The 27,021-nt window shown below is 41.3% G+C and overlaps 1 protein-coding gene across 1 annotated transcript in view; it reads left to right on the top strand.

Moving 5' to 3' along the window:
• LOC126095750 (aldehyde dehydrogenase, mitochondrial) overlaps nt 1-27,021 on the top strand; it is a 105,893-nt gene that overhangs the window by 17,086 nt on the left and 61,786 nt on the right. The window contains exons 2-4 of the mRNA XM_049910524.1: nt 22,422-22,526; nt 22,649-22,789; nt 26,079-26,325. Coding sequence (XP_049766481.1) covers nt 22,422-22,526; nt 22,649-22,789; nt 26,079-26,325 — 493 coding nt within the window. The remainder of the gene's footprint in view (nt 1-22,421; nt 22,527-22,648; nt 22,790-26,078; nt 26,326-27,021) is intronic.

Consider the following 27,021-nt stretch of genomic DNA (forward strand, 5'->3'; position numbering starts at 1 on the left):
GATGAAAGATGTGTTAAACAGGGCAAATTGCATTAAATAGAATGCAACCATAAAATATTAGGCTACATAACAATTGGTATGTTACCACAAGCTACAGCTCCGCCTGTCACAACAACCAAGATTTCAGTGAAAGGTCCATTCTCACACACTAGTGCATTTGCTTGTAAGAGCATTACATTGTATTATGTATTGTAACGTTACCATTACGGTAGCCTCATTTCATTATTGATCCTCTAAGTAATTTTTAATTGTGTACTGTGCATTGCTTATGAAGTACGTTCTAGCTGCCTTTTTAAATAGATGTATTTTAGCAATCTTTTTCATGTCTTGGACAATTATTTATACTATTTTGTCCATTGATAGAAAATCCTGTTTTGAGTTTGTTTTCTTTGGTAAATATAAGTCCAAACTGGCACTTACTATGTGTTATCAAGGAGACAATGAATGTATGGCTGTCATCCTTGCGAGCCACTTACAGGGGTCTGCTGTCCTCTGCCAGCTCCACATCGGCCATACTTGGCTGATTCGTGGTCACCTCCTCTATTGCGAGGACTAAGGTCAGTGTCGCTGTGGTTCCCACTTGACTGTTGTCCACATCTTCTTCGACTGCCCAATTTTAGCTGCTCTGCAGTGGACTTTTAATCTTCCCGCCACACTGCCAACAGTGTTGGGAGTCAATGCCTCAATGGCTGATATGCAGGGTGATTATAATTAAACTTTCAAAACGCTTTAGAAATAACACCACTGGTCAGAATGACGTCAAATTGCAATGGAATATTATCGGAGGAGGGGGGAAAGTATGGTAGAAGATAAAAATAGTGTGAAAATTGGTCAATAGATGGTGCTGTATGTGTTAGAATACGTAAATGTAAACACCTGTCATGCGCACGACCCATTGAAGTTAGTATAAACAAGCCGTGTACACAGCCTTTCCTCCTTTTGCATCTGTGACATTCGCCATGAGAGTCTCAATGCAGGATCGCGCTCTGCTTGTAAAGCTATATTACAAAAATCATGACTGCACACATTGCTCTGCAGAAGTTCCGGACACTGAAGGGTTTGAAAAAAGTTGTTGTTCTGGTGACTGCCGTGGGTCTGGAGAAAATGATTCAGAAATTCGAAAAGACCGGTTCTTTTGGTGTTCAACCTGGTAGAGGGAGGAAACGAATTGATTCGAAATCAGTGGAAGCAGTGGCCACAGCAATGGAGGAAGAGACAAATGGTGGTGTGCAAACTTTTAGTGCATGGAGAATTGCCCGAACATTAAACATACCTATGAGTACGGTGCGTAAAATACTACGAAACATCCTTCTTTGCTATCCATTCAAAATTACCCGTGTGCACGAGTTCCTTCCTGCTGACCTGCTAGCAAGAGAGACCTTTGCTTTAGAATTTCTTGCTCGCATGGAAGTGGACAGTGATTGACCGTGGAAGATTTTGTGAACAGATGAAGCCCGCTTCCATCTGACAGGATACATCAACAGATAGAATTGTTGAATATGGGCAACGGAAAATCCACACGCAAAGCGACCAGTACCACTTCATCCTGAAAAGGTCACTGTGTGGTGCCATCCTGAAAAGGTCACTGTATGGTGTGGATTTCTGGCATCATTTATCATAGGGCCATATGTTTTTGAACAGATGGGTGCATCCGGTCCTGTTACCTGTACAGTCACTGGTAAGCGCTATGAATGTCTTTTGCGCAACCATGTCGTTCCAGCTCTCCAACAGCCTGGATGTGTGAATGGGACCATTTTTATGCAAGATGGTGCACCTCTGCATACTGAAAATCCAGTTAAGCACCTGCTGAGATGCCATTTCGGAAATGCTATAATTATCAGCTGCCATTTCCCTACAGCCTGGCTGTCCTGAGCACCTGATCTTAATCAATATGATTTCTGGCTGTGGGGCTATCTGAAAGATGCTGTGTTCGGTGTTCCAATTGCAAACCTAGCTGCATTGAAGGCGTGCATTGCACAACACATTCTGAACGTGACCCCAGAAGTACTTTGATCGGTTGTGGAACTTGCTATTTCTCAATTTCAACTTGTTGCAAAAAACAGTGGACAGCATATTGCACATGTTGTGTGCCAGTCACACAGAAATTTATAATCCAATTTGATTTTGATTTATGCTTTTTATGCGGCTTTTGGCCTCAGGACAATTGAAAACTGATTTTTCCATCCGATGTGAAATGACCTTGCTGTGGTGGATGGGCTTACATAACTGACAGTATCACACCTGTACACTCATGCACACTGAGTAATACAGTTTGTTTAATGTCATATGTACACCTTAAGCATTGTTGTGTGATTCATTTGTCATTTGTAGTTGACCACTGTTAAAATATGATGCTTACAGTCGCATATATTGCTACATTTTGTAACTTTTTTTCCCTGCCATACATTTTCCCATTCTCCGACAATATTCTGTTGCAATTTGACGTCATTGTGACCAGTGGTGTTATTTCTGCAGTGGTTTGAAAGTTTAATAATAATCACCCTGTAGTTTTCCATTTTATTTGTGAGTGGGGTTTTTATCACACTATCTAAGGGTGGACATCTGGCCTTCTCTCGCAGGCATTCACCCTCCCTCCATTTTAACTCTTCCTCGCTCTTTATTTGCTGGTTGTTAACTTTGGTGTTTGTATTTTCCATATCTGTATTCCTTTAGCTGTGTCTTTTAGGCTTGAGATTTTAGTGTGTTGCAGAGAGGCGGGCTGAACCTTTTTTCTTCTCATGATCAGTAAGCCCAGGCCATCTGCTGTATTGCTTTACTACCTTCTACCACCCTTTTCCTTTTAGTGCATGCTCTCCCTTTTGTTTTGCCTTTCTTTTTCTTTCTTTCTTTCTTTCTTTCTTTCTTTCTTTTAGTGTCTTTCCTGGTTGGTTTTCCGGATTTTTTACTTCCCAAACTCTTGTGGGGAATGGTTTTATTCATGTGAAGACTGTGTAGTATGGTCCCTTACTCTCCAAACCAACCAACCAACCAACTGGATCTTGTTCTGCAGTTATCTGTAACACCATAAGTACTCGTAGTCATGTTTTACCTGACATGCACAACAGATTGGTAGGATACCCTGATGTATGAGCTTCATTACTATTTTTAATTATTCTTCTTATGGTCCTTTCCTGCAGTTCGTAAACTTTGTCCTTGTTTCTGTGTCTGGTGTCTAGGAAAGATTTCCGTATCTAAGAATGGAGTGTATGTAGGAATAGTATGTCTCCAAAAGACATTAGCTGTTACAAACCAATGCTAGAACCCAAGAGCATAAAATGGGGATGGAATTCTTTTTGCTCTTATCTTTGTATGTTCATTCCATGTTAATTGAGTGTAGATGTTCATCCTTAAAAGCTATGTTAAACAAGCTATAGGTTGATCATCTGTGTTCAATGCAACAGATGGTTTTTCTTTTCTGTGTGAAGAAGTGCATGCTATTCCACATTTAAAGCCCATTATTATATGTAATAGGCTTTTCATGTTTTTACCAATAAGGTGAGAGAATTGAGAAATTATAAATCACTTTTGAGTGAGTGAGTGAGTGAGTGATTGTTGACCATCTTCACTATCACCTGCACAGGTGACTTAAACAAGAATTGTTTGTGCAACTGACTTCTGACATATGAAGCCACTTCAAGGTGATGTAACAGGAACTCTTTTGTAAGCCATTCCACATTCAGCTCCCATTGAAGGTCAGCCTTGCTTTTATTCTCATATGAAACTGCACGGTGCTGCAGAAATTCCACTACACTCAGCTGGTGATGCTCTCCTTTAAGGGACCTGCTTGAGAAGAACAGATAGCTTTTTTTCATCATGTGCTTTCAAAGTGCATTACTCTTTATCTGTAACACTCAGGGTGTTGTTATTTTGTGCCAACACGGAATGACATTATGTTAAGCAGTAGTGTAAATTATATTTATTTGTGTAGTATACTTTAATTACTAAAACAGTTTGTTTAGGTGATGAATTTTGAAAATGTGTTTAATTATTGTCACTATTATCTGGGATATCGTGCGTTTAATATCACTTGGGCTTTGTGAGGTGTTCCTCAAAATCCATAGAATTAGGTTATGCCTCGCATTATATAGTTTGCCATATACTGTACATCATTGTTGATAATCATCCTTAAAGAAAATCATTCTGTAAAACTTGCTGAAGATTGTCTATTATTATTCTTAACCATGTGAGTGTAGGCTTGCATTGCTCCTGTCTTCTGCTTGGTGCAATGATTCTGACTGCGTTCTTTTGTAGCATTAATACATCTTTGCAACCTGCTGTGTGTCCTCATAACAGTAGGCCATAATTCAGATGGCTTTGAAGTAGTGCATAATATGTATCAGTTAATACACCTTTTCCCCCCAGGGGGTCCACAACTCTTTTGTGGATATGTGCATGACGAGCACGGGGCCCCGAGCTATTGCAGCCTTCCTTTTTTCCATGAGTGCATTTCCTTCCCCTTCCCCTCCTTTCTTCTCCTTGCTCCTTCCTCCTCGCCCTCTCCTCTCCCTCTCTTGGTGTCCTCGCTTGTGTTGGCTCCCCGCTATCCTCCTGGTAATGTTGGTTTTGCAAGTTAGCTTTGTTGCGTAATCACCACCATCTTTTGGTACTCCCTGGTCCCCCTCTGGGGTTTGACCTCCATTACTAAATTTCTCTTCCATAGTGTGAGCCATTTGGGGAAGAGCACCTTACCTAGTGTCTCCGACATGTGCCCTCCTAGCTCATTCCACCTTTTCTTTCACGTCGTTGTCTGATGCTAGGGTGCATAGACGGTAGCCAGCCCATGTGGTGGGGTCGCTATGTACCCTTTTGGTTGAGCCCCTTGAACACACAGGGATCACACTTCTGATACTTGAGCTGTGACATCCTCATGCAAGCCTTGAAGTGGTTGCTCGTCATCCTGGAGCATCGGAACTCCCGGCAATGGCCGCCGTGCCAGACGCCCTTGCTGTGGCTGGGTGGCGCCTGTGAGGAGAGCCCCTGATCGGAGTGGGTGGTATCAGGGTGGACGCTATGCAAATGAAACGCATATGGGTCCAGAACTCTGGCCATTCTTCTGTGGCCGTCTCTCTGTGTGGAATTGATTCTTCTAGTGCTGCTTCTCCTGCCCCTTCGGACTTTCCTTCCATGCCTACCCCCTGGGAAAGGGGTCAGGCCCGTTGGCTAGGGGCAAAGCCTTTCCCCCACTATCTGGTTTGCACCAGAACTGATGGGGATACTTTCACCAATACCAAACCTTTATTCGTTGTGGAACACATTGAAGACAAGTTTGGCGAAGTGGACTCCCTGAGCAAGATGCTGTCGGGTTCGTTGCTGATCAAAACTGCTTCAGCTGCCCAGTCTGCGGCCCTTCGTGCCTGTACCCATCTTGGCACAATTCTTGTGTCCATTACCCCCCATCAGTCTTTAAATATGGTTCAAGGTGTGATTTTTCACAGGGCCCTCATCCTTCAAACTGATGAGGAACTTCGGGACGATCTTGGACGGCGGGGTGTTCACTTTGTTCGGCGTGTTCAGAAGGGTCCTAAGGACGCATTGATACTGTTGCCTTTATCCTGGTCTTTGAAGGGGATGCCCTCCCTGAGAAAGTAAAGGGTTTATCAATGTGATGTGAAGCCGTACATCCCACCTCCTATGAGGTGTTTTAAGTGCTTGCGTTTTGGTCATATGTCTTCCCGCTGTTATCAGGCCCCTCTCTGTGGTGACTGTGGACGTCCACTCCAAGAGGAGAGTCCCTGTGTTCCCCCTCCTGTGTGTGTTAATTGTCATGGCAATCATCCTCCACATTCACCAGATTGCCCAGTATATAAGAAGGAAAAGAAGATACATGAGTATAAGTCCCTTGATCGTTTAACCTACACAGAGGCTTGTAAGAAGTATACACGTCTTCACCCTGTGTCCATGACATCTAGTTATGCTTTAGTTACATCTTCACCCCTTCCTCCCCCCAGTCCTGGACCCCTCTTCACCCCCCCCCTCCCCCCGCTCCCCTGCAGCTCCCACACCTTCTCCTCTGGGCGCTGTTCCCCGTCCCCAGCCAGAGAAGTGTCCCACTCCTTGGGCATCTGCCGGTCAAGGGCGCCCCTCCCGGGATGCCCCTTCCCGGCACCTTCCAGGCCTAAGGTCTACTGCCACACGACGACCACGAGAACCATAGTCTGTTGGCCCCCAGGTCGCCCGATCTCTTTCTGTTCCCGATCTTGCTGCAGCTGGCTCCTTTATGCCACACAGCCCTCCTCGATCTCAAACAGAAAAGAAGAAGAAACATAAGTCCCGGGACAAAGAGCCTCTGGTGTCACCAGAGGTCCCACCTCGGCTTCACAACCAGATTCTGACCTGCCGTTCATGGATGTCACCCCCTCCTTGTCGCTGACGGGTGGGGACCCGGCGGTATGACTGGATTTAGCGTGTTCAGCCCCCATTTAAACCATTGTTCTGTGGTTCTCCAATGGAATTGTAATGGATACTATTGTCACCTTCCGGAATTGAAATACCTTCTTTTGTCCTACTCTGCAGCTTGTGTGGTTCTCCAGGAATCGCATTTTACTGATGCTCACTCACCAACCCTCCGTGGGTTCCGTGTTTTCTGTTGAAATTGGGACGGGCCCCTGCGGGCTTCTGGTGGCGTTTGTACGTTGGTCCGTACAGACATTGCTAGCACGTGGATTCCTCTTCAAACTACATTGGAAGCGGTTGCTGTTAGGGTCCACTTACACTCTGCGGTCACAGTTTGCAATCTTTATCTCCCTCCTGACAGGACTCTTACACCTGCTGACTTAACTGCCCTTCTTCAGCAACTTCCTCCTCCCTTCCTCCTCCTTGGGGATTTTAATGCTCATCATCCCTTGTGGGGCAGTGCCTTTCCATCTAGACGAGGTCTTCTTATAGAACAATTTATTGCAGACCACGACCTGTGCCTTCTTAGTGATGGCTCCCCTACTCATTTCAGTGCCGGTCATGGTACCTTTTCTGCCATTGATCTTTCTCTTTCTTCTCCCTCTCTCTTCCCTTCATTACACTGGTTGCCACACGACGACCTTTGTGATAGTGACCATTTCCTGTTGATTATCACGTTCCCTTCCCGCTCCCCGATGGACAGGTTACCTCGTTGGTCTTTCCAATGCGCTGATTGGCCTCTATACACTGCACAGGTCGTGTTTTCTCCCTCTTTGTCGGGTTGTATTGATGACGTCCTACGTGACGTGTGTGACGCGATTGTTCGCGCTGCTAGCCTTGCTGTCCCGCGCTCATCTGGACCATTTCATTGCCAGCAAGTCCCGTGGTGGAGTACGGCCATTGCCATTTGTGATCGCCGTCAAGCTTTGCAACACTTTAAGAGGCACCCATCCGTAGCCAGCCTTACTACCTTTAAACGCCTTCGCGGTAAAGCCCGTTATTTAATCAAACAGAGCAAGCAGATATGTTGGGAACGATTCGTTTCTTCCCTTGGTTCTACTGTCCCTCTGTCACGGGTATGGGCTACACTTCACTCACTCCAAGGTTGCCATTGGCAGTCCACCCTCCCCGGCCTTCACCTCCCAGATGGCATTTGTACGGACCCATTGGTTCTTGCAGAACATCTTGCGACCCATTTTACAGTGGCATCAGCGTCAGCCTCCTGTCCAGCTGCTTTCCTTCATCAAAAACAGCGGGCTGAAGCTTCCACCTTATGTTTCACCCTTTGTGAGTCAGAATCTTACAACGAATCTTTTACTGAATGGGAATTTCTTTCTGCTCTATCTTCTTCTCATGATATGGCCCCTGGCCCAGATTCCATTCATAACCAACTGCTTCAACATCTCAGTGCTCCACAACGGCGACATCTTCTTCGGGTATTTAACTGTATCTGGCTCCAGGGTGACTTCCCTTCTCAGTGGAGGGATAGCATTGTCGTTCCTGTCCTTAAGCCAGGTAAGAACCCCCTATCTGTTGACAGCTATCGGCCAGTTAGTTTGACCAATGTTGTTTGTAAGTTACTTGAACAGGTGGTTGCCCATCGGCTCAATTGGGTCCTCGAATCTCAGTATCTATTGTCCACTTACCAGTGTGGCTTTCGAGAGGGACGGTCTCCAATCGATCATTTACTTCGCTTGGAATCCGCAGTTCGGCAGGCTTTCTCCCAGCGCCGCCATTTGGTTGCAGTGTTTTTTGACCTTCGCAAGGCCTATGACACGGCCTGGCGCCATCACATCTTACTTACCCTTCATCAGTGGGGTCTTCGGGGCCCACTCCCGATTTTTATCCGCCAGTTCCTGATCCATCGGTCATTCAGAGTTCGAGTTGGTACTGCTTTTAGTTCTCCACAGACCCAGGAGACTGGCATCCCACAGGGTTCTGTCCTGAGTGTCCTTCTTTTCCTCATTGCTATCGATGGGCTTGTGGCCTCTGTCGGTCCCTTTGTCGCCCCTGCCCTGTATGTGGATGATTTCTGCATTTGGGTTAGTTCCTCCTCGATGGCATCTGCAGAACGGCAGCTCCAGGTAGCTATACGGCGTGCCTCTGCATGGACCCTCTCACACGGGTTTCAATTCTCTCCTTTAAAATTGCGAGTGGTCCTCTTCTGTCGCCGTACTACGATCCACCCTGATCCAGAGCTCTATCTCGCTGCACAACGATTGCCTGTGTTCCCACAGTTTCGTTTCCTGGGTCTTCTTTTCGACAACAAGCTTACTTGACTGCCCCATATCAGACTCCTGAAGGTAGGATGTTCCTGTAAACTCAATGTCCTTCGCTTCCTTGCCCACTCTTCTTGGGGTGCGGACCGTTCCCTCCTTTATTGTGCTCTAGTTCTGTCTCGCTTGGACTATGGTTGTCAAGTTTATGGTTCAGCTGCTCCTTCCACACTGCACGTGCTGGATCCAGTCCACCATCGTGGTATCAGTTTGTCCACCGGTGCCTTCCCTACTAGCCCTGTTGATAGTCTCCTGGTTGAACCTGGGATCCCCCCCCCCCCCCCCCCCCTTTCTGTTCGGCGGTCCCAGCTTCTGGTGTCTTAAGCACTCAGTATCCGTTCCTCTCCCACTCATCCTTCCTATTCTATCCTGCTTCCAGACCATGGATGTCGCCCAGACTCCCGCCCTCGGGCAGGTTTACCAGTTGGGCTGCGCCTTGCATCTCTTTGCCGTGATTTTCAGCTTCCTTCTTTGTCCTGTCTTCCTCGCTCTCTACCCCCTCCACCCCTCCTTGGTTAGTTCCTCGGCCTCGAATTCGGGTGGACCTCTGCCGAGGTCCGAAAGATTCCATCCCCCTCATGGTGTTCCATTCCTTTTTCCGCCGCATTTTATGGGAGTTTCGGGATGCCGTTGTTTTTTACACTGATGGCTCTAAATCTGCTGATCATGTGGGATATGCCTTCACGTCCTCTGTTGGAATGGAAAATCATCTGCTGCAACCTACATGTGGGGTGTTTACTGCGGAATTGATGGCAATTTCCCAGGCCCTTATCTTTATTAAACAGTCTCAACACAACCGCGTTTTGTTATGTACGGACTCAATGAGTGGCCTTCTGGCTATTGACCGGTGTTTTTCGCGCCATCCCTTGGTCTCTGCCACCCATGAACATCTCGCTGATATTCATTGTGCTGCTTGTTCCATTGACTTGCTTTGGGGTCCCTGGCCATGTGGGTATCCCGGGTAATGAGCTCGCTGTTCGTTTGGCTGGGGGAGCAGACACTTACCCCCGTTTTCTGTAACCCCTCCTGCAGCGGATGTACGGCTTCATATCAAATCCCACTTCGCACAGTCATGGGCCACTTCTTGGGAGGCTACTCCCCTGTCTAATAAACTCGACCACACTGTGTCGTCTCCGCATTGGCCATACCAGGCTGACCCATGGTTTTCTATTGCGTGATGAGCCACCCCCACTTCATGGTTGTGGAGCCTTCCAGGCAGTAGCCCGCATTTTGGTTGAATGTCCCCTTCTTTTGGCTCTGCGTGCTAAGTACAGATTCCCCCACACTTTACCTTTGATGCTGGCTGACGATTCTGGTTCTTGGTTTCCTCCAGGAAAGTGGTTTTTATTCTCAGTTTTAAGGTTTTTAATCTCTCTCTGGTGTTGGGGCAGGCGGTGAGTGTTGGGGTGTTTCCCACTGTAAGCTGTGTTTGGAGATTCCAGACTACCCTCCCTGGCCGAGATTCTCTTTTCTTCCCCTCTTACTCTGTTTTTATCATTTTTTAGGTTTGGTTAGTCTCCTTTTCCCATACGCACTTCTACATTTTAGCGGTTGCACCTTTTAAGTCGCAGGTGGTCTTGCCTCTGCTTCTTCAGAGGTGGGATATTTCCTGCCTCTAGCGTAGGGTTGGGTTTGCTCTCTTGCTGACTTACCTCATTTTGTTTTTACCATTGACAACATGACTGCCCTTTTCCATTTTTTAGCCTTTTCCCTTTTATCATTCTGACTTTTCTGAGATGTCACACTATCGGAATGGACCACATTTGAAACAAGGGACTGATGACCTTGCTGTTTGGTCCCTTCAACCCCAACCAACCAAACTTAATACACCTTTTAATCTTCTCAGAAGGTACATTACATGGGAGAGCTTGAAGCACACATACACTTTGTGCTCATTCATTGACTGTTTGCTGTCAGTCATGAATGCCAGCAGTTTGACTGCATTCTTATTTTTGTATCCAACATTACTAAAGCTGCATATCAGATTTTTTTCATTCATTTTCATTTTAGTGTCAATGAACCATTATTTGATGTTTTCAGAGAGCACATTTGTTGCTTGTAGAGTTTGTGCAGCAGCTTTTCCTTTTGCAAAAAGAATAGTGTCATCAGCAAATTGTATATGGGGTTGTTACAACCCAGATCGTTGATGTAAATAAGGAACCGGAGATGTCTTATGACGAACCCATGGAATATGCCCTTCTCCAGTTTTTGTTCTTAGGAGTTACTGCCGGCTTTGGGTTCTCGAGATACGATTGAAGAGTGGCCAGCACAACTACTGCAGTACCACAACACTTTAATTTACTAAGCAATATTTTGTGTGAGATACAGTCAGATGCCTTGCCAAGAACACAGTGCCACATTTTTCCCCGTCTTCAGACCCTTGCCTTATCTTCCTAATTAAGTCTGTTGCTGCTGTAACTGTGGACTTTCCCTTGCATGAACCAAGCTGTGTGCCCTGAAAGAGTTTACTGTCTTTGAAGTAATTTTGTAGCTGGTGTTTCATTAGACTCTCTAACTTCATCTAGGAGGTGGATTATATAAATTGGTCTAGAACTGGACACTTCACATGGTTCACCTTCTTTGTAGACTGGTACTACCCATGCCAGTTTCAGAAATTCTGGGAAGACACCAAAGGATAAAAATTTGCTATGGCTAATGGTTGAGTAAGCTCTGGAATAATCGTCTTCAGGACTGTACAGGACATGCCATAGATATTGGCGCGCTCTGACTGTGTATACGTACTTACTTCTTTTGCAATGTCCTTAGGGTGCACTCCCTACCAGATTTTAATAATGCAATGATGAACTGCGGGATCTAAACCTGAGTCCAGAATTTAATTTACGGTATTTCTTACTATACTCAAAAAGTACTGATTGGAGGCATCAGGACTTCTTCCTAAGCTCATGCACCAGATTCCAACCTGCTTTACGTGGATTATGAGCCTCTTTAATGAACTTGCCATTGTATTTCTTCTTTGCATCCTCCACTTCCTTTTTGTAAATCCTGTTGGCTCTCAAGAAGTTACAGTGAAGCATTTCTTCATTTGAAAGATCTAAAGCTGTCTTCATGCAGTCCCAGAACGTTAATAAAAGCCTTTTAATTTATCAAGCTCTGACATATACCACATCTTCCCTTTAAAAGGTTTTTCCACTCATTGTCATTTGCCTGCAGGATACTTCTGGAGCATTATTGGGAACATGTTATCAACTTCTGTTTTCCAAGGTTTGGAACTGACACTCAAATGAGGCACTGGCCCCCATCTCTGCAATTTTCTGCCACAAATTCAGGCAGTGCTGCTTTAAGATTAAGTAATCTTGCCCCTTTAATAACACTTCTACTGAATTTGTAGTTAGTGTCATGTGCGTGGTAGCAATTTACTCTTACTCTCCATGCTGATTTCCTTTACTAACGCACTGTAGTCTGCAGTAATTAGTCCAACTACACTGATATTGTAATCCCAAATATTGAGGTTGGGAAGTTGGTGATAACTGTGGCTAGACAGGGCATCACCCCTTGTTGGGAATATGTTTGATACAAACAGCCGATTAAGTTCATGAAGGTTCCCTCTTTAGAACAGCCATCACCTATAAGCATGTTGAAGTCACCACACAATGCAATCTCAGATTTAAGACAGCAAGATAAGATAAACAGTTCTTCATTTGTGCAACAAAGTTTTTCAGAATTACCATCTGTTGAATGGTACACACAGATGAGTGAGTTAATATTTCCTAACACCAGCGAAGCCATTTGAAGATCTAGGCCTGTACAAAAGTTTTTCAAAAAAATTTCCTTTACACTAAGCTGCCTGATCGCATATACCATGAATTATAGTAACTAGATATCGTGCATTTACCATTTATGTAAAGGACATGTGTATGTCCTGCAGCCATACGTGTTCAGAGTTGGCATACCTGTGATTCCAAAAATATATTGCCAGCTTCGCAGTTTACTGCAATGAGACTAGCAAGGCTACCACCATTGCAGTGTTCCTTCTGGATCATCATATTGGGGGTTTGTTTATCTCTGTTACCATCAAAGGTCACATTGCTGATAGTAGTGATACCTCATTGTTCTTAGAATATGTTTACATTCATTCACTTAAGTATTAAATGTCAAAAATAAACACTGTTGTAGTAGATGTGGTGTTTTAACTTTAATCATCCTGGTGTTTTGAGTAGTTACATCTGAGATAGTAGTGATAACAAAGAATGCACTCATATTAGCATTTAAATCCAAGCACTGAAAAGGATGATCACCATGAGAACACCACAAAACAGACAGAAAACTTTGATCATCAAAAAATTAATTTGTGTCTCCTATAAATTACTTGCCAAAATGATGATACTGCTGAGGTGTAACTCCCATGTTACAAAAATCTAAAAGATCCTTCAGCACCTTATCTTTCTCTGTAGGAATTGGTGAATAATACAAAGGCTGAGGTGTGAAATATTCTTGCAGCTCATTTAGCTTTGTGGGAGATTTACATTCTTTCAAATTCTCCAGATATATAGTATATATTAAAAATAAACATTAAGAGTTTTATTTCTTGTAGTTAAGCCATATCATCTTGAGCCAGCTGGCATTATTTCCAGCACTGTCAACTTTTCTGTGCTTTGCTTTGTAACATCTCAGTTGTGGGAAATTTAGTACACCTTTCTGTTGAACTTTAGTGACAATCATTCTGAAAACAACTTACCACCCTGATGGATGAAATATAGCAAGCGGTCTTGTCTTCTCTGTCGAGGCATAAACAGAATTGCACTCCATTCGAGTTAGCTCAAAGAATGTGTGATTTAGGAATATCAAGATGATCAGCAGCATACAAGCACATAGCAGACATGTTTGCATTTCTCTTTTGCCCTTCACGTGTATCTATAAAGAAATTTCAGTGTTTACCATTAACTTTTTTTTTTTTTTCCTCAGAAAATTAAATAAGCTTGAAGATACATCTGCAGATTCACATTTGATGGTCCCTTCACTCTGCATCTAGCATGCAGCGACTATTGAACCTGTAATCATAAGGCATTATAGCATCATTGAATATGGCTGTATGTAGGATTGCAAAGTAGAGAGATCTTTCTGCCTAGCAAGAGCAACAAGAAACAGTTTCAAATTATGAGTGGTCAGCACAAAAAAGTTTAGCTCCAGCATTAACAGAGTTGAGTATCAAACGACCCGGGACAACCGGGAAATCCGGGAAAAACCCGGGAATTTTTTCATCCGGGAGAAAACCGGGAAAAACCCGGGAATTTTTCGGAATTCCGGGAATTTTTCATTGTTTTAGCTTTCAGTTAATTTTTTTAAATTTTGGCTGCAGAATTGATTCTCTAGCAAAGAATGTTATTGTATCCTGCTACTGGAGAATGATACTGCAGCAATAAAATATAAACGAGAGGGGAAAAAAATAAAACTTTAGTGACAAAGGAAATGTGCAATTTACAACTAAAAACCGTGCACGCACAAGCGTTTGCAAATAGCAAAAATATGTCAAAGGCCGTAGAGCGCAGACTGTAATTCTTCGTAACAATAAACTGCTTGCTATGAGCATGACGTGTCTGTAGCAGTAGCAAGCAGCCAGATGCAAACGAGAAAAATTTTTCTCACGCGCCCTAGCTGCCAGATTTACACTTGCACAGAGTTGTCTGAGTTGTAGTGGGGAGGGGGTTAACCTCCACGTGACGCGTGTTTACGTTAAGTGATTTCGCTGCTTCTCTTCGTGTACAGCTCCCAAGTCAAATGAATACAAAACGGATTTCTGTGGCCTGGGAGCTATCAAGTGAATTAAAATACATTCACATAATTATGGAGGGCAAAAATATATTATTAATTTCAGTTTTCTGATTTTATTTTATTTCCAAGTTAGTAGCAGTCAAGCATTAATCGCCTTGCAGAACAGTGAAGTTATTTTAGCAAGTTTGCTAAAGAAATTTGGCTTTATTAATCTTTCCGCTGAGGCAATCATTTTATTTGAAACGAAGTGTTTCATTCTACAGTATTGGCTAGTTCCAACTTTTCGCTGAATTTCAAGTGCACGTTATCATCTTCTGCCATATATGGCATTATGCCATAATAAAGAACCAAAAATGAGATCGTAGAGTACTGATACTCCGAGAAAATTTACATCCCAAAAACCACACTGAAAAGCTTAATATCAGATGGGACATACTTCATTGTGAATCTGGAAAAAGGCAATTCGCACTTCAAGCCGAATTATGCATTTTAGTATGGTTTACGAAATTCCGATGCTCTTTGGAGTACCCTCTGATGCCCTGTTTCTTTTATGGTGTAATATAAGCCCTTTTAGTGCTTTATAAACACGAACATACTGGCTTCCTACACCACTGCAGTTGCACACGCACAATAATGCCTGTTTTCTGGTGCTCTCTGGAAACTGGTAAATCGAACCTATTTCTAACAGTCTTCGGATAGTATTTCGAACGGTGGTTAGAAAAGCGTTACTTTCAAAGTAAATTTCTTTTTACGCAAGATGAATTATGTTACGTGTGAGAAAGTGGGATGGATATCTAAACCACAGAGCGTTCGAAACTGAACAGTTTGAGGACCAGCCACTTACAAGAGTTTCGAGCCGAGACATTTATGTCATAATATTAAATTTACTGGCACATTTGTGTGATGTATCTTAAAGTATAACACACGCAAAAGAAGATCAATATTACTTGTGAAAGCTAAGCTTCTGTTGTAGCGTGTTAATAATATTATATATTATAATATTATATGTGAGAGCTTAGCTTTTATTGTAGATATACGGTACTGTGTACATTAATGTAAACCGTTAACTTTTCCTCTTGAGTGTTCGCGCTATTTAACCAGTGATCTTGCTATTGGCTGACTATAACATGTGTCCTATGCTCTGAATAGCTGCAGTCATCGGCTGACGAGATCTCGTGGCTTGAGATATGACTCGCTTACAAAAGGACATCGCAACCTCGGTTTCAACGCTCCGCAAACTAACGCGCTGTGTTTGGTGCAATTCGAATTTATACTTTCGTAATACGAAAATATGCAACGTATAAAGAATTGATAAGTTTTGCAGTTCCGAGGGAAAATCTACGGAAAATCTGTCAGTTAGCACAGAAAAAGTGTATTTTCGCCCGGGAAAAAGCGTATTTTTTAAACGGGATATCCGGGAGAAATCCGGGAATTTTTTTTCCTTGTCCCCATATACACCCTGTTTATATTGGTATGCAGCAGGCAAAGTTGCGAGGGATGGGAGAGACCCATCGTGGTTCAACAGCCATATTAGAAACCTGCTACGGCGAGACGGCTTTACTACAAATTTAAATGTAGCCAAAGTCTCAGGGACAGACAAAAGTTAGTCAAAATTAGTTTAAGGAGACCCATGAGTAAATCATTCAATGAATTAGAAAAGAAAATTATGTCGCTCAACTTGACAGAAAATCCTAAGATTAAATCTGTAAATGAATAGAAGGCATCTGCCCAGCCCAGTCAGTCAGTGACCGTCATGGCAGTGAAATGGATGATGACACAGAAAGGGCTGAAATACTCATGTCTTTTTCAAAACTGTTTCACAGAGGAAGCCAGCGCTGTAGTGCCTCTTTTAAATCATAGTACAAACGAGAAAATGGCTGATGTTGAAATAAGTAATGTAGTAGAGAAAAGCATCTGATTTCCTTAGCAGAGGGAAGGCCACTGGACCTGACAGGATGCCAGTACGATTTTATATAGAGCATGTGAAAGAACTTGCCATCCTCTAGGAGCAGTGTACCATAGATCTTTGAAGGAGAAAAGTTACTGACGACCTGGGAAAAAGCTCAGGTCATTCCCATTTTCATTTTATGTTCGCATATTGTGACATTTCTGGAGACCAAAAATCTCCTCTGTAGGAACCAACATGGATTCCGAAAACAAAAATCGTGTGAAACCCAATGCTTTCTGTTCACCCACAAGATCCAGAAAAGGCATCAAGGTATGTGCTGTGTTCCTTGACTTCTGGCATTATAGTTCTGCACTGCTACCTAATGAATAAAATAAGAGCGTATGGAATACCGGACCAACTATGCAATCGGACTGAAGAGTTTCTGACAAAGAGAACGCAGCATGTCAATCTGAACAAAGAGAAGTCTTGAGAGGTAAAAGTAACTGTGTGTCCCAGAGGAATGTTTATAGGATCATAAGTTTTCACAATATATATGAATGATCTAATAGATAATGTTAGAAGTTGTGTCAGGCTTTTTGTGAACGAAGCTGTTGTGTTGTAGACAGAGAAGTAGCGATGCAAAAAAATTGTAACGAGATGCAGGAAGACTTTCAGAGGATCGATACGTGGTACAATGAATGTCAATTGACAATAAACATAAACAAATGTAACATATTATGAATGCATATGCAGAAATACACTGTTGTGTAGTTACACAATTGCCCAAACAGTACCTCCATTAAATACTAGAAAGGATGCGTATGGAGCGATTTGAAATAAAATGTCCACAAAAGTTAAGTGCTAGTAAAGCAGATGCCAGAGTGAGTCATTGGAAGAATCCTCAGGCACTGTAGTCCATTAGCAAAGGAAGTAGCATGCAGAATGTTTGTTAGACCAATACTTGGATGTTACTCATCAGCATGGGATCTATACCAGATAGGACTGATTCAAGGAATAGAGAAGATGTGGAGGGGGAGGAGTGACAGTGATACACGGAGTACCCTGCACCACACACTTGCAGAGTATAGATGGAAATGTATTGTATACAGTTAGGTTGTACACAGCAAGTCTTCATCAATAAAACAATGCTTTAGCAGTTGTCTTTGGACAGCAGCAGACAGCTTCCAGATCATATTCAACTAAATGGGTATTTCTTCCATCTTGATGCAGTCTTTTGTAGCCCCTACTAAACACTTCCAATCTATGTGAGCATCTTGTTCCAAATGGTGGTTTCTTGGCTGCATTGTGAGGAAAGAACCTATAGCATGAACTACACAAATGATCTTTAGATACGAGGGTAATCCCAAAAGTAAGGTCTCCTATATTTTTTATAAGTGCATAGAACTGTTTATTTCTACAATGGTTTACATCAGTTTACAGCTTGAACATGTAGCTATTTTTTTGACATAATCACCATTTCTGTCGATGCAATTTTGTAGACATTTGCAGTTTTTGTATGCTGCCATGCTGTTCAGAAAGTTATGAACCTCTTCTTTCACCTCGTCATTGGAGCTGAATCGCTGGGACCACAATTAATGCTGACAGGTACTGTGAGACTCTGAAAAAACTCATACTGGCAATTCAGAATCGGAAAAGAGGAATGAGGAGCAAGAGCGTACACGTTCTACATGACAACGCTCGCCCACCCATCACTCGGCAGACTGTTGCTCTGCTGCAGCAGTTTCAGTGGAACATAATCACCCTAATAATAATGGTGGTGCAAAAAGGCTGCTGCAAAGGAGCACGAGGATGTAAAGAGCAACTGATAATAAATACAGAGGTGACATATCAAGCTAAAACTAAACAAGTGTCGCGACACTACGCATACATTGATTACCAAAAAGCTTTTGATAGTGTACCCCACTCATGGTTACTACAGATATTGGAAATATACAAAGTAGATCCTAAATTGATACGGTTCCTAAACATAGTAATGAAAAACTGGAAAACCACACTTAATATCCAAACAAATTCAGATAATATCACATCACAGCCAATACAGATTAAGCGTGGAATATAGCAAGGAGACTCATTAAGTCCTTTCTGGTTCTGTCTTGCTCTGAACCCACTATCCAACATGCTAAATAATACAAATTATGGATATAATATTACTGGAACATACCCACACAAAATCACACATTTGCTATACATGGATGATCTAAAACTACTGGCAGCAACCAATCAACAACTCAACCAATTACTAAAGGTAACTGAAGTATTCAGCAATGATATAAATATGGCTTTTGGAACAGACAAATGTAAGAAAAATAGCATAGTCAAGGGAAAACACATTGAACAAGAAGATTACATATTGAATAACCACAGTGACTCCATAGAAGCAATGGAAAAAACAGATGCCTATAAATATCTAGGATACAGACAAAAATAGGAATAGATAATACAAATATTAAAGAAGAACTAAAAGAAAAATATAGACAAAGACTAACAAAAATACTGAAAACAGAACTGACAGCAAGAAACAAGACAAAAGCTATAAATACTTATGCTATACCAATATTGACCTACTCATTTGGAGTAGTGAAATGGAGTAACACAGACCTAGAAGCACTCAATACATTTACACGTTCACAATGCCACAAATATAGAATACATCACATACATTCAGCAACAGAAAGATTCACATTAAGCAGAAAGGAAGGAGGAAGGGGATTCATCGACATAAAAAACCTACATTTGTCTGTACATGTGTGGATGGATATGTGTGTGTGCGCGCGAGTGTATACCTGTCCTTTTTTCCCCCTAAGGTAAGTCTTTCCACTCCCGGGACTGGAATGACCCCTTACCCTCTCCCTTAAAACCCACATCCTTTTGTCTTTCCCTCTCCTTCCCTCTTTCCAGATGAGACAACTGTTTGTTGCGAAAGCTTGAATTTTGTGTGTGTGTTTGTGTTCGTTTGTGTGTCTGTCGACCTGCCAGCACCTTCATTTGGCAAGTCACATCATATTTGTTTTTAGGTATATTTTTCCTACGTGGAATGTTTCCTTCTATTATAACTACATTATGGACAGGTAGACAATTTAAGAAAATTCTTTCTAGAACGAGCAGAAACTAGCAAAATACACAAAGCAATCACTCATATAAATACATCAGCTACACCACTGCAATTTCATAACCACTTCTACAACCCTTTAGATCACATAACATAAACAGATACGAAGAAAGTAAATTGGAAAAAGATAACACTACATGGCAAGCACCCGGATAATCTAACACAGCCACACATCGATCAAGACGCATCCAACACATGGCTAAGGAAAGGCAATATATACAGTGAGACGGAAGGATTCATGATTGCAATACAGGATCAAACAATAAACACCAGATATTACAGCAAGCACATTATTAAAGATCCCAATACCACAACAGATAAATGCAGACTTTGCAAACAACAAATAGAAACAGTAGATCACATCACAAGTGGATGTACAATACTAGCAAATACAGAATACCCCAGAAGACATGACAATGTAGCAAAAATAATACATCAACAACTTGCCATAAAACATAAACTAATAAAACAACACGTTCCCACATACAAGTATGCACCACAAAATGTACTGGAGAATGATGAATACAAATTATACTGGAACAGAACCATTATAACAGATTAAACAACACCACATAACAAACCTGACATCATACTCACCAATAAAAAGAAGAAATTAACACAACTAATCGAAATATCCATACCCAATACAACAAATATACAGAAGAAAACAGGAGAAAAAATTGAAAAATACATCCAACTGGCTGAGGAAGTCAAGGACATGTGGCATCAGGATAAGTTGACATTATACCGATTATACTATCAACTACAGGAGTCATACCACACAATATCCACCAGTACATCAACGCAATACTGCTACATCCAAACGTATATATACAACTACAGAAATCCGTAATTACTGATACGTGTTCAATAACCCGAAAGTTCCTAAATACAATGTAACATATACCGTACAGTTAAAAGGAAGTCACGCTTGATGAAGGTCCGCGTCACTTTCCATTTTTAACCAGACCTAAGGTCTGAGAAAAATGGAAATCATAATAATAATAATCACCCTACAGTCCTTACTTGGCTCCCAGTGACTGTCACCTGTTCCTCAAGTTAAAATAACATTTGGCCGGAAAGCGATTCAGCTCCTATGACGAGATGAAGGAAGAGGTTCGTAACTTTCTGAACAGCATGACGGTGAGCTGGTATGACATGAGCATACAAAAACTGCCACTAGGTCCACAAAAATCCATAGACAGAAATGGTGATTATATCGAAAAATAGCTAAATGTTCAAGCTGTAAACTGATGTAAACCATTGTAGAAATAAACAGGTCTATGCACTTAGGGGAAAAAAAAGACCTTACTTTTGGGATTGCCCTCGTACATGGATGGGCAGTTTAAATTTTGTCCGCCAACCCTCCTTAGGTGTTAGCAGATGACCGTAGCATGTATACGTATGTTTTCGGTTTCTTCGTGGTTAAGCACCTGAATTTCGTTCCTGAATTGGAGTCCCTTGGTTAGCATTGATCTGGTTTTGGGAACCTTTAGCCTTGCCTCTACACCAGCCAGGATTACTTTCCCCCATTTTTCCTACATTTTGTATAGCCGTTCATCCATTTTGTTTCCCATTTTCCTTGTGACATTTTTCCCTTGGTGTTGTCACTGTTGTGCACAATCATGGTATGGTGTGGGAATCAGGATGGGTCAATTTGGTGGCAGTGCCAGTGCCCCTTTGTGCATCATGGCTCTGGGGCACTCCCTGTTCTAGTCCATCCCCACTTCCCCCCTGTTTTTTATTCTTCCTCCCACCCCTATGGTCCTTCTGCCTCTTTGTTTGCACATTTTCCTTTCCCATCAACTGGACTGTACTGTTGGTGTTGTTCCTTCCTTAGTTTCTGCCACCTTGGATCAAGGGACTGATGATCTTACTGTTGACCCCCCCACCCACAATCTATCAACCAACCAACCAACCAACCATCTGCTCCTCTCTCCTCTCCCTGTCAGACTACCGGTGCCTCTGTCACATCTGACAAAATTTTATTAATGTGTTACAACTTGTTACTTGACCGGGCAAAGAGCTGTTCTGGGAGAGCCTAATTTCAAATAGGTGGTAGTGCTAACTTAAGCAATTTTGAGAAAATAATGGAATTACTGACTTCTCAGCATTGTTGTATATTCATTTTAACAATTTTCTGTTAGAAATGAAAAAAGAGAACTGTATTTGTAGTGTAAAATTTCATTTCCATGTATTTGTGAAAACACCTGTGAAATTGTGAAACAGTTATACAAGATATATGCATAATATACAAATGTGAAAGTACAGTTTACAAATTAAGAAACGTAGTAGGCCTATGCAAAATACAAATTCTCTGTAATGTTTATTTAAATCGAAACTTGATTACAAGCATTATGTCTAGTTAATGTGTCCAGGCAGCTGGTTGCAGCTACACTGTATGTCTGTGATGCGATGCCATAAATGTCTCTATGGCAACACCTCTTCATAGCTCAATAGACGGCTATTGTCTTTACTTACAGCCATTTGTGCTTAGAGGGTGAAAGCTTTCAAAAGCACTGTCAGGTGTCGTGGATGTCCTTAAGTTGACTTCATTATAGGAGTGTCTTAATACTAATGAATAAATGTGTTAAAACTTCATGCATGATGCAGCATTTTTTCATGCATCTCAGTTTTTATGATGTTATATCTCCTGTGTTACAATAGGTTGCTTGTTCTTACTCCCACAACAGTTGTTGCCTGATAGTACGGGGTATGTGTACAAAATTTGGTTGAAATCAGTCCAGTGGTTTAGGAGGAGATGTGGTACATACATTCATACATTTTCATAATGTGTGTATAGATTGTTCTTTGCAATTAAATGTTGACGTTAGCTTTCTGATATCAGGACCAATGCTTTTACCAACATAACATCACTACAAAAAGTAATACAACACAAGTAATTGGTCAAAAAAACTTTCAAAACTGTAGCATACAGGCACCAAATTTTAGTGTTTTACAAAGTTTAGTATTTTTATGTATAGAATTTCATTTATTGTTACAGATTTTCATAAACAATGAATGGCACAAGTCCTCTTCATCCAAAACTTTCAAGACAATTAATCCAGCCACAGAAGAAGTGATTGCAGAGATACAAGAAGGTGATAAGGTAAGCCTAATAACTTCAGGCACTTAAAACTTTGTGTCTAGTTGATGATGGAAAAAAAAAATCAGTTATAATTTCCCATAAATATTAATATTTGATAGTTCTTTTATTTTGCTGTTTTGCAGGCTGATGTTGACAAGGCAGTGAAAGCAGCTCAGGATGCCTTTAGATTTGGAAGTGCTTGGCGAACCATTAATGCAAGTGAAAGAGGCTTACTGCTCAACCGGCTAGCTGATCTCATTGAAAGAGACAGGCAATACCTGGCTGTAAGTTACTGGACCACTTAGCATACCACCAAGTGCAATGAAAGCAAATTGTAAATACTGAAATACATTCGCTAAATGTTTTGTATAGCTAATGTTCAGGATGTTCTCCCATGTAAAGCTACCTTTTTTTCATTTCAGTAACGTTTTATTTACCAGCAACGACTGAAACCAGTAATGTTTATCTTGCATTTGTAAAAATTATTACCAGAGTTGTATAAAAGAATATAAACACCTGTGTAATAACAGTACTTAAAGGAAACCTGCCATACTCCTGCTCTCTACTATTGAAGAGAACAATCTAACAGGCAAGAATGTCCTAACATCAGTCTATGCAGTGGTCAAATACAAAATACAGGGGCAGTGAATAAGTAAGGTTTCCTATTTTTTTATTACAAACAATTTATCACGTTGAAATAATTTTATTGGTATTATACAAGGCTTGTGTTATTTTTCTACAAAATCACCATAGTTTTTTAAACAATTTTGGTAACATGACATGACTGTGATCGTAGCCAACTGTTCACTGTTGATGTGACTTCATTATTGGTGTTGTAGTGCTTACCTCCAAAATGGCCTTTTGAGTTGAGGGAACACCGGAAATCACTTGGGGTGAATATGGAGCATGCGGGAACACTCACCATTCAAATGTCCCCAGCCCCCCTCAGGTCATTGGAGCTGTATGAGGCTGAGCAGTTGAATGCTCATACAGCGTTCCCCATAAACATAGGTTAACTTGTGATAGATATTGACAGTGGTTAGTTGTTTTTTGTTGCAAAAGAATGAATGAGAGTGCAACTCACAAGCATGTGCACTTCGTAGCACTAACTCCATGCTAATGAGCAGCCTACTGTCATGATACTGGGAAGACAGATTTTAAGAGGTACAATTTGTTAGGCTTGTCTTGCTGAAGCCTCACTAATAAACAAATCCATGTTGATCAATATCATGAGAAGTACTGTGCAGACTGTAATGACAGCCTACATCAGAAAGAAAAACAAAACATTGCCTGCCAAGCACAATAATCATCGAAATTCACAACTGACTGGTAATGACAGGTGTCACATGACTTCAGCAGATGGGAGAATTTCATTTTGCAGGTGAATCATCAATGACGTTATTCCTGGTCAGTGAATGTGTTAATATTTGGAGAACACCAGTGGAAATCTATCATGTCGACTGTCTCTGTGGGACTGAATCATGGAAGGTGTCGAGTGAAGCGTGTCTGGTGTGATATCACACTACAATTTGTGCCTAGTTGTTGGCCTGCAAGAGTGTGTTTCAGGGCAGCATTATGCTAATATTCTAAGTGACCACTTTCATTCAGTATTGCAAACTGTGATCCTTGGAGAATGACGTGTCTACGAGGACAGTAATGCTCCCATCCACCTTTTGGAATTGTTGGAGATTGATTTAATCAGTACACCAATCAAGTAAAACACTTGGTGTCACATTTAAGTTCCTTGATCTGATTATAAATGAACCTGTGTGGGGTATTTTGGAGGACAAGTTGTGCATTCAATTTCCTTCTCTAATAACACATTGGACAAGTGACATTTTTGCAGGATTAGTTTATGAGTGTTTATATTATTTTGTTCAATTCATTTATGTATCACACTTGCAAGTAATCATACTGCCAGACCATGACCTCATGTGGATAATAAGCAGTACACAAAAGACAGAAATAGAAGCTTTTGAAATATGGTGCTTCAGATAATGCCAAAGATTTGATTGATAGATTGTGTAACTAATGAAAAGATACTTAATTGAAATGAGAAGAAGAGTTTTATGACACAGCTTTTCAAGAAGATAGGGTGAGTTAAAGGGATGCATCCTGAGTCAATAAGAAAAAGTTAGTTTGGAAATGGAGGGAAATGAGAGAGGCAGTTACGTCATTGGCAGGGATCAAGACTTGAAAACAGTTGGCAGACTCATATTTGTGGGTGTAGTAGTTACCCAGAGATGAAGGGAATGTGACATGATAGACTACTTTGAAGAGCTGTATCATACCAGTCTTACTACTACTACTACTACTACTACTACCACCACCACCACTACCACCACCATGGCTGCTGCCACTGCTGCTATTATTATATATTTTATTTATTGTATGGCAATATATGTTTACAAAGATTACAAAACTACCACATGCCAACATTTGAACACAGTTCTCCAGTGTAAAATAACACAAATAACAGTTATATACGGGTATCAAGGTCTTGTATGTATTGGATCACACTATTTGTGTACTATTATTAGTACCATAGTCTATAAACTTAAGAGCATTTAGCATTCAAGATGGGGGAATGGTCTTTCCTGGAACACCACAGCTCCCTTACAGGATGAGTAAGAAACAGTTTTGTGCCTAGCACTGCAGCATCCATCGAGTTATTTAGATTCTGTTCCCTGTGCGTGTCTTGTGTTAGTCATAATAGTTACTAATTTTTGTATTCAACATAGTGTTAATGGATTTAGGAAAAAAAACCCAGTGCATAGCTGTGCACTTGTGTGCCACTGATTTAATAGATGCCTTATGGAAGGATTGATAAATCATTGTTAAATAGCTTGAAGTTACTCTTTGTGACATAATTGTCTATAGAGTGTGAGTACTTGCCTGATTGCTCTTGTTTGCAGTCAGACAATGCTGGTGCTGGCAATGAAGATTTTCATTCTTCCTCCCTCTTCTCCAAGTTTGGGCACTTTTGCTTATACAGAACCAATGGTGCAGTGTAAATACAGCTTTAATTTGATGATATTGTAATTGTACGTACTGCAAAAATGAGCTGAGGAAGGTGATGTAATTGTTAGGTACTGGACTTGCATCTAGAACATGTTTCCGCTGTACAGTCATCCAGCTTTGTTTCTCATGGTTTCCTTCAGTCATTTAAGATATGTGCCAGGATGACTATTTTAGAAAGGACATGACAGGTAATTTTTCTTCCTTACACTTGTTCTATCAGAGATTGAACTTTTGGCTTATGTTTTCATTGTGAAATTTAAGTTGAACTTTAATCTTCTCTCCTTCCTGAACTGCACTGCATGGTTTTTACTTCTTGAAGTAATTTACCATGAGTCATATTAGCTGTGACATATTTATTGTAAGGAGGGAACAGCTACTTCAATAACGCATTTGAATCAATGGTGGATTAGAAACATTGAAATAAATCATTGACATGTATGCAGGGAATCTGAGATAGTATTTAGATATCTTGATCTCTGTAAAAGTTTCCTGTTATTTCTACTGATTATACTTTGTTTGTGAATTTATTTTATTTTTAAAAATTGGTTCCAGAGCTTAGAGACGTTGGATAATGGGAAGCCATACACAGCATCATATGCTGCAGACTTAGATCTGAGTGTAAAAACTCTGCGGTACTATGCTGGTTGGGCAGACAAAATTCATGGTAAAACTGTACCTTATGATGGCGATTATTTTACATATACTCGACATGAACCTGTGGGTGTATGCGGTCAGATAGTTCCGTGGAATTTTCCTCTTCTAATGGTGGCATGGAAACTTGGTCCAGCACTTGCTGCGGGTAAGTCATGTACATTATCAGTTATCTATAACAAACTGTGACTAACTGTAGTGGCTGAGCTATGTTCATGCCATGCTTCTCAATAATTTCATTTTTAATGAAACATTAGAGAAAATAAGATCCTTAAATGAAACTGTTCATGGATGCCAGAAATGTAACACCAATCTTATGAAAGCATTCTGCAATATCAAATTAGCAAATGTCAGAATAGACAGCTACATAAGCATCACAAATTACAAACAAAAAGTCACTTCATTTACCTGAGTTAAATGGTTGCTGTGATTACTCACCAAACATTGATGGTTATGCATTAAGTGCCATGAGTAGGTTTGCTGTTTTCTCCTCTCTATTTCACCAGCTACTTTGACTCTGATATCTGGTGATACTGAGGCTATAAAAGCATAAATTTTGTGGAGAGGTGTAGGCCGTAGAAATAGCAACAATTCCAACAGTCTCATTTACAATGGCATCAATTTGTTTGCAGTGGTAAGACTGCTCCCATATACTGGTGCCACATATTCTCCAGCTACAAAAATAGTCCCATTGCTGAAGATCGAACAAATGCAGGCTGCACTTCCCATGTTGATTCAGTCAGTTGTCACACAATATTTGCACATATTTTTCCTTTAAGCTCAGTACAGTCTCTTTAATATATAGTGTATGGTCTAGGCTGACTCCCAAATATTGGGAGTTGGT

The sequence above is a fragment of the Schistocerca cancellata genome, chromosome 8, assembly GCF_023864275.1.
Source record: "Schistocerca cancellata isolate TAMUIC-IGC-003103 chromosome 8, iqSchCanc2.1, whole genome shotgun sequence".
NCBI classification, from domain to species: Eukaryota; Metazoa; Arthropoda; class Insecta; order Orthoptera; family Acrididae; genus Schistocerca; species Schistocerca cancellata.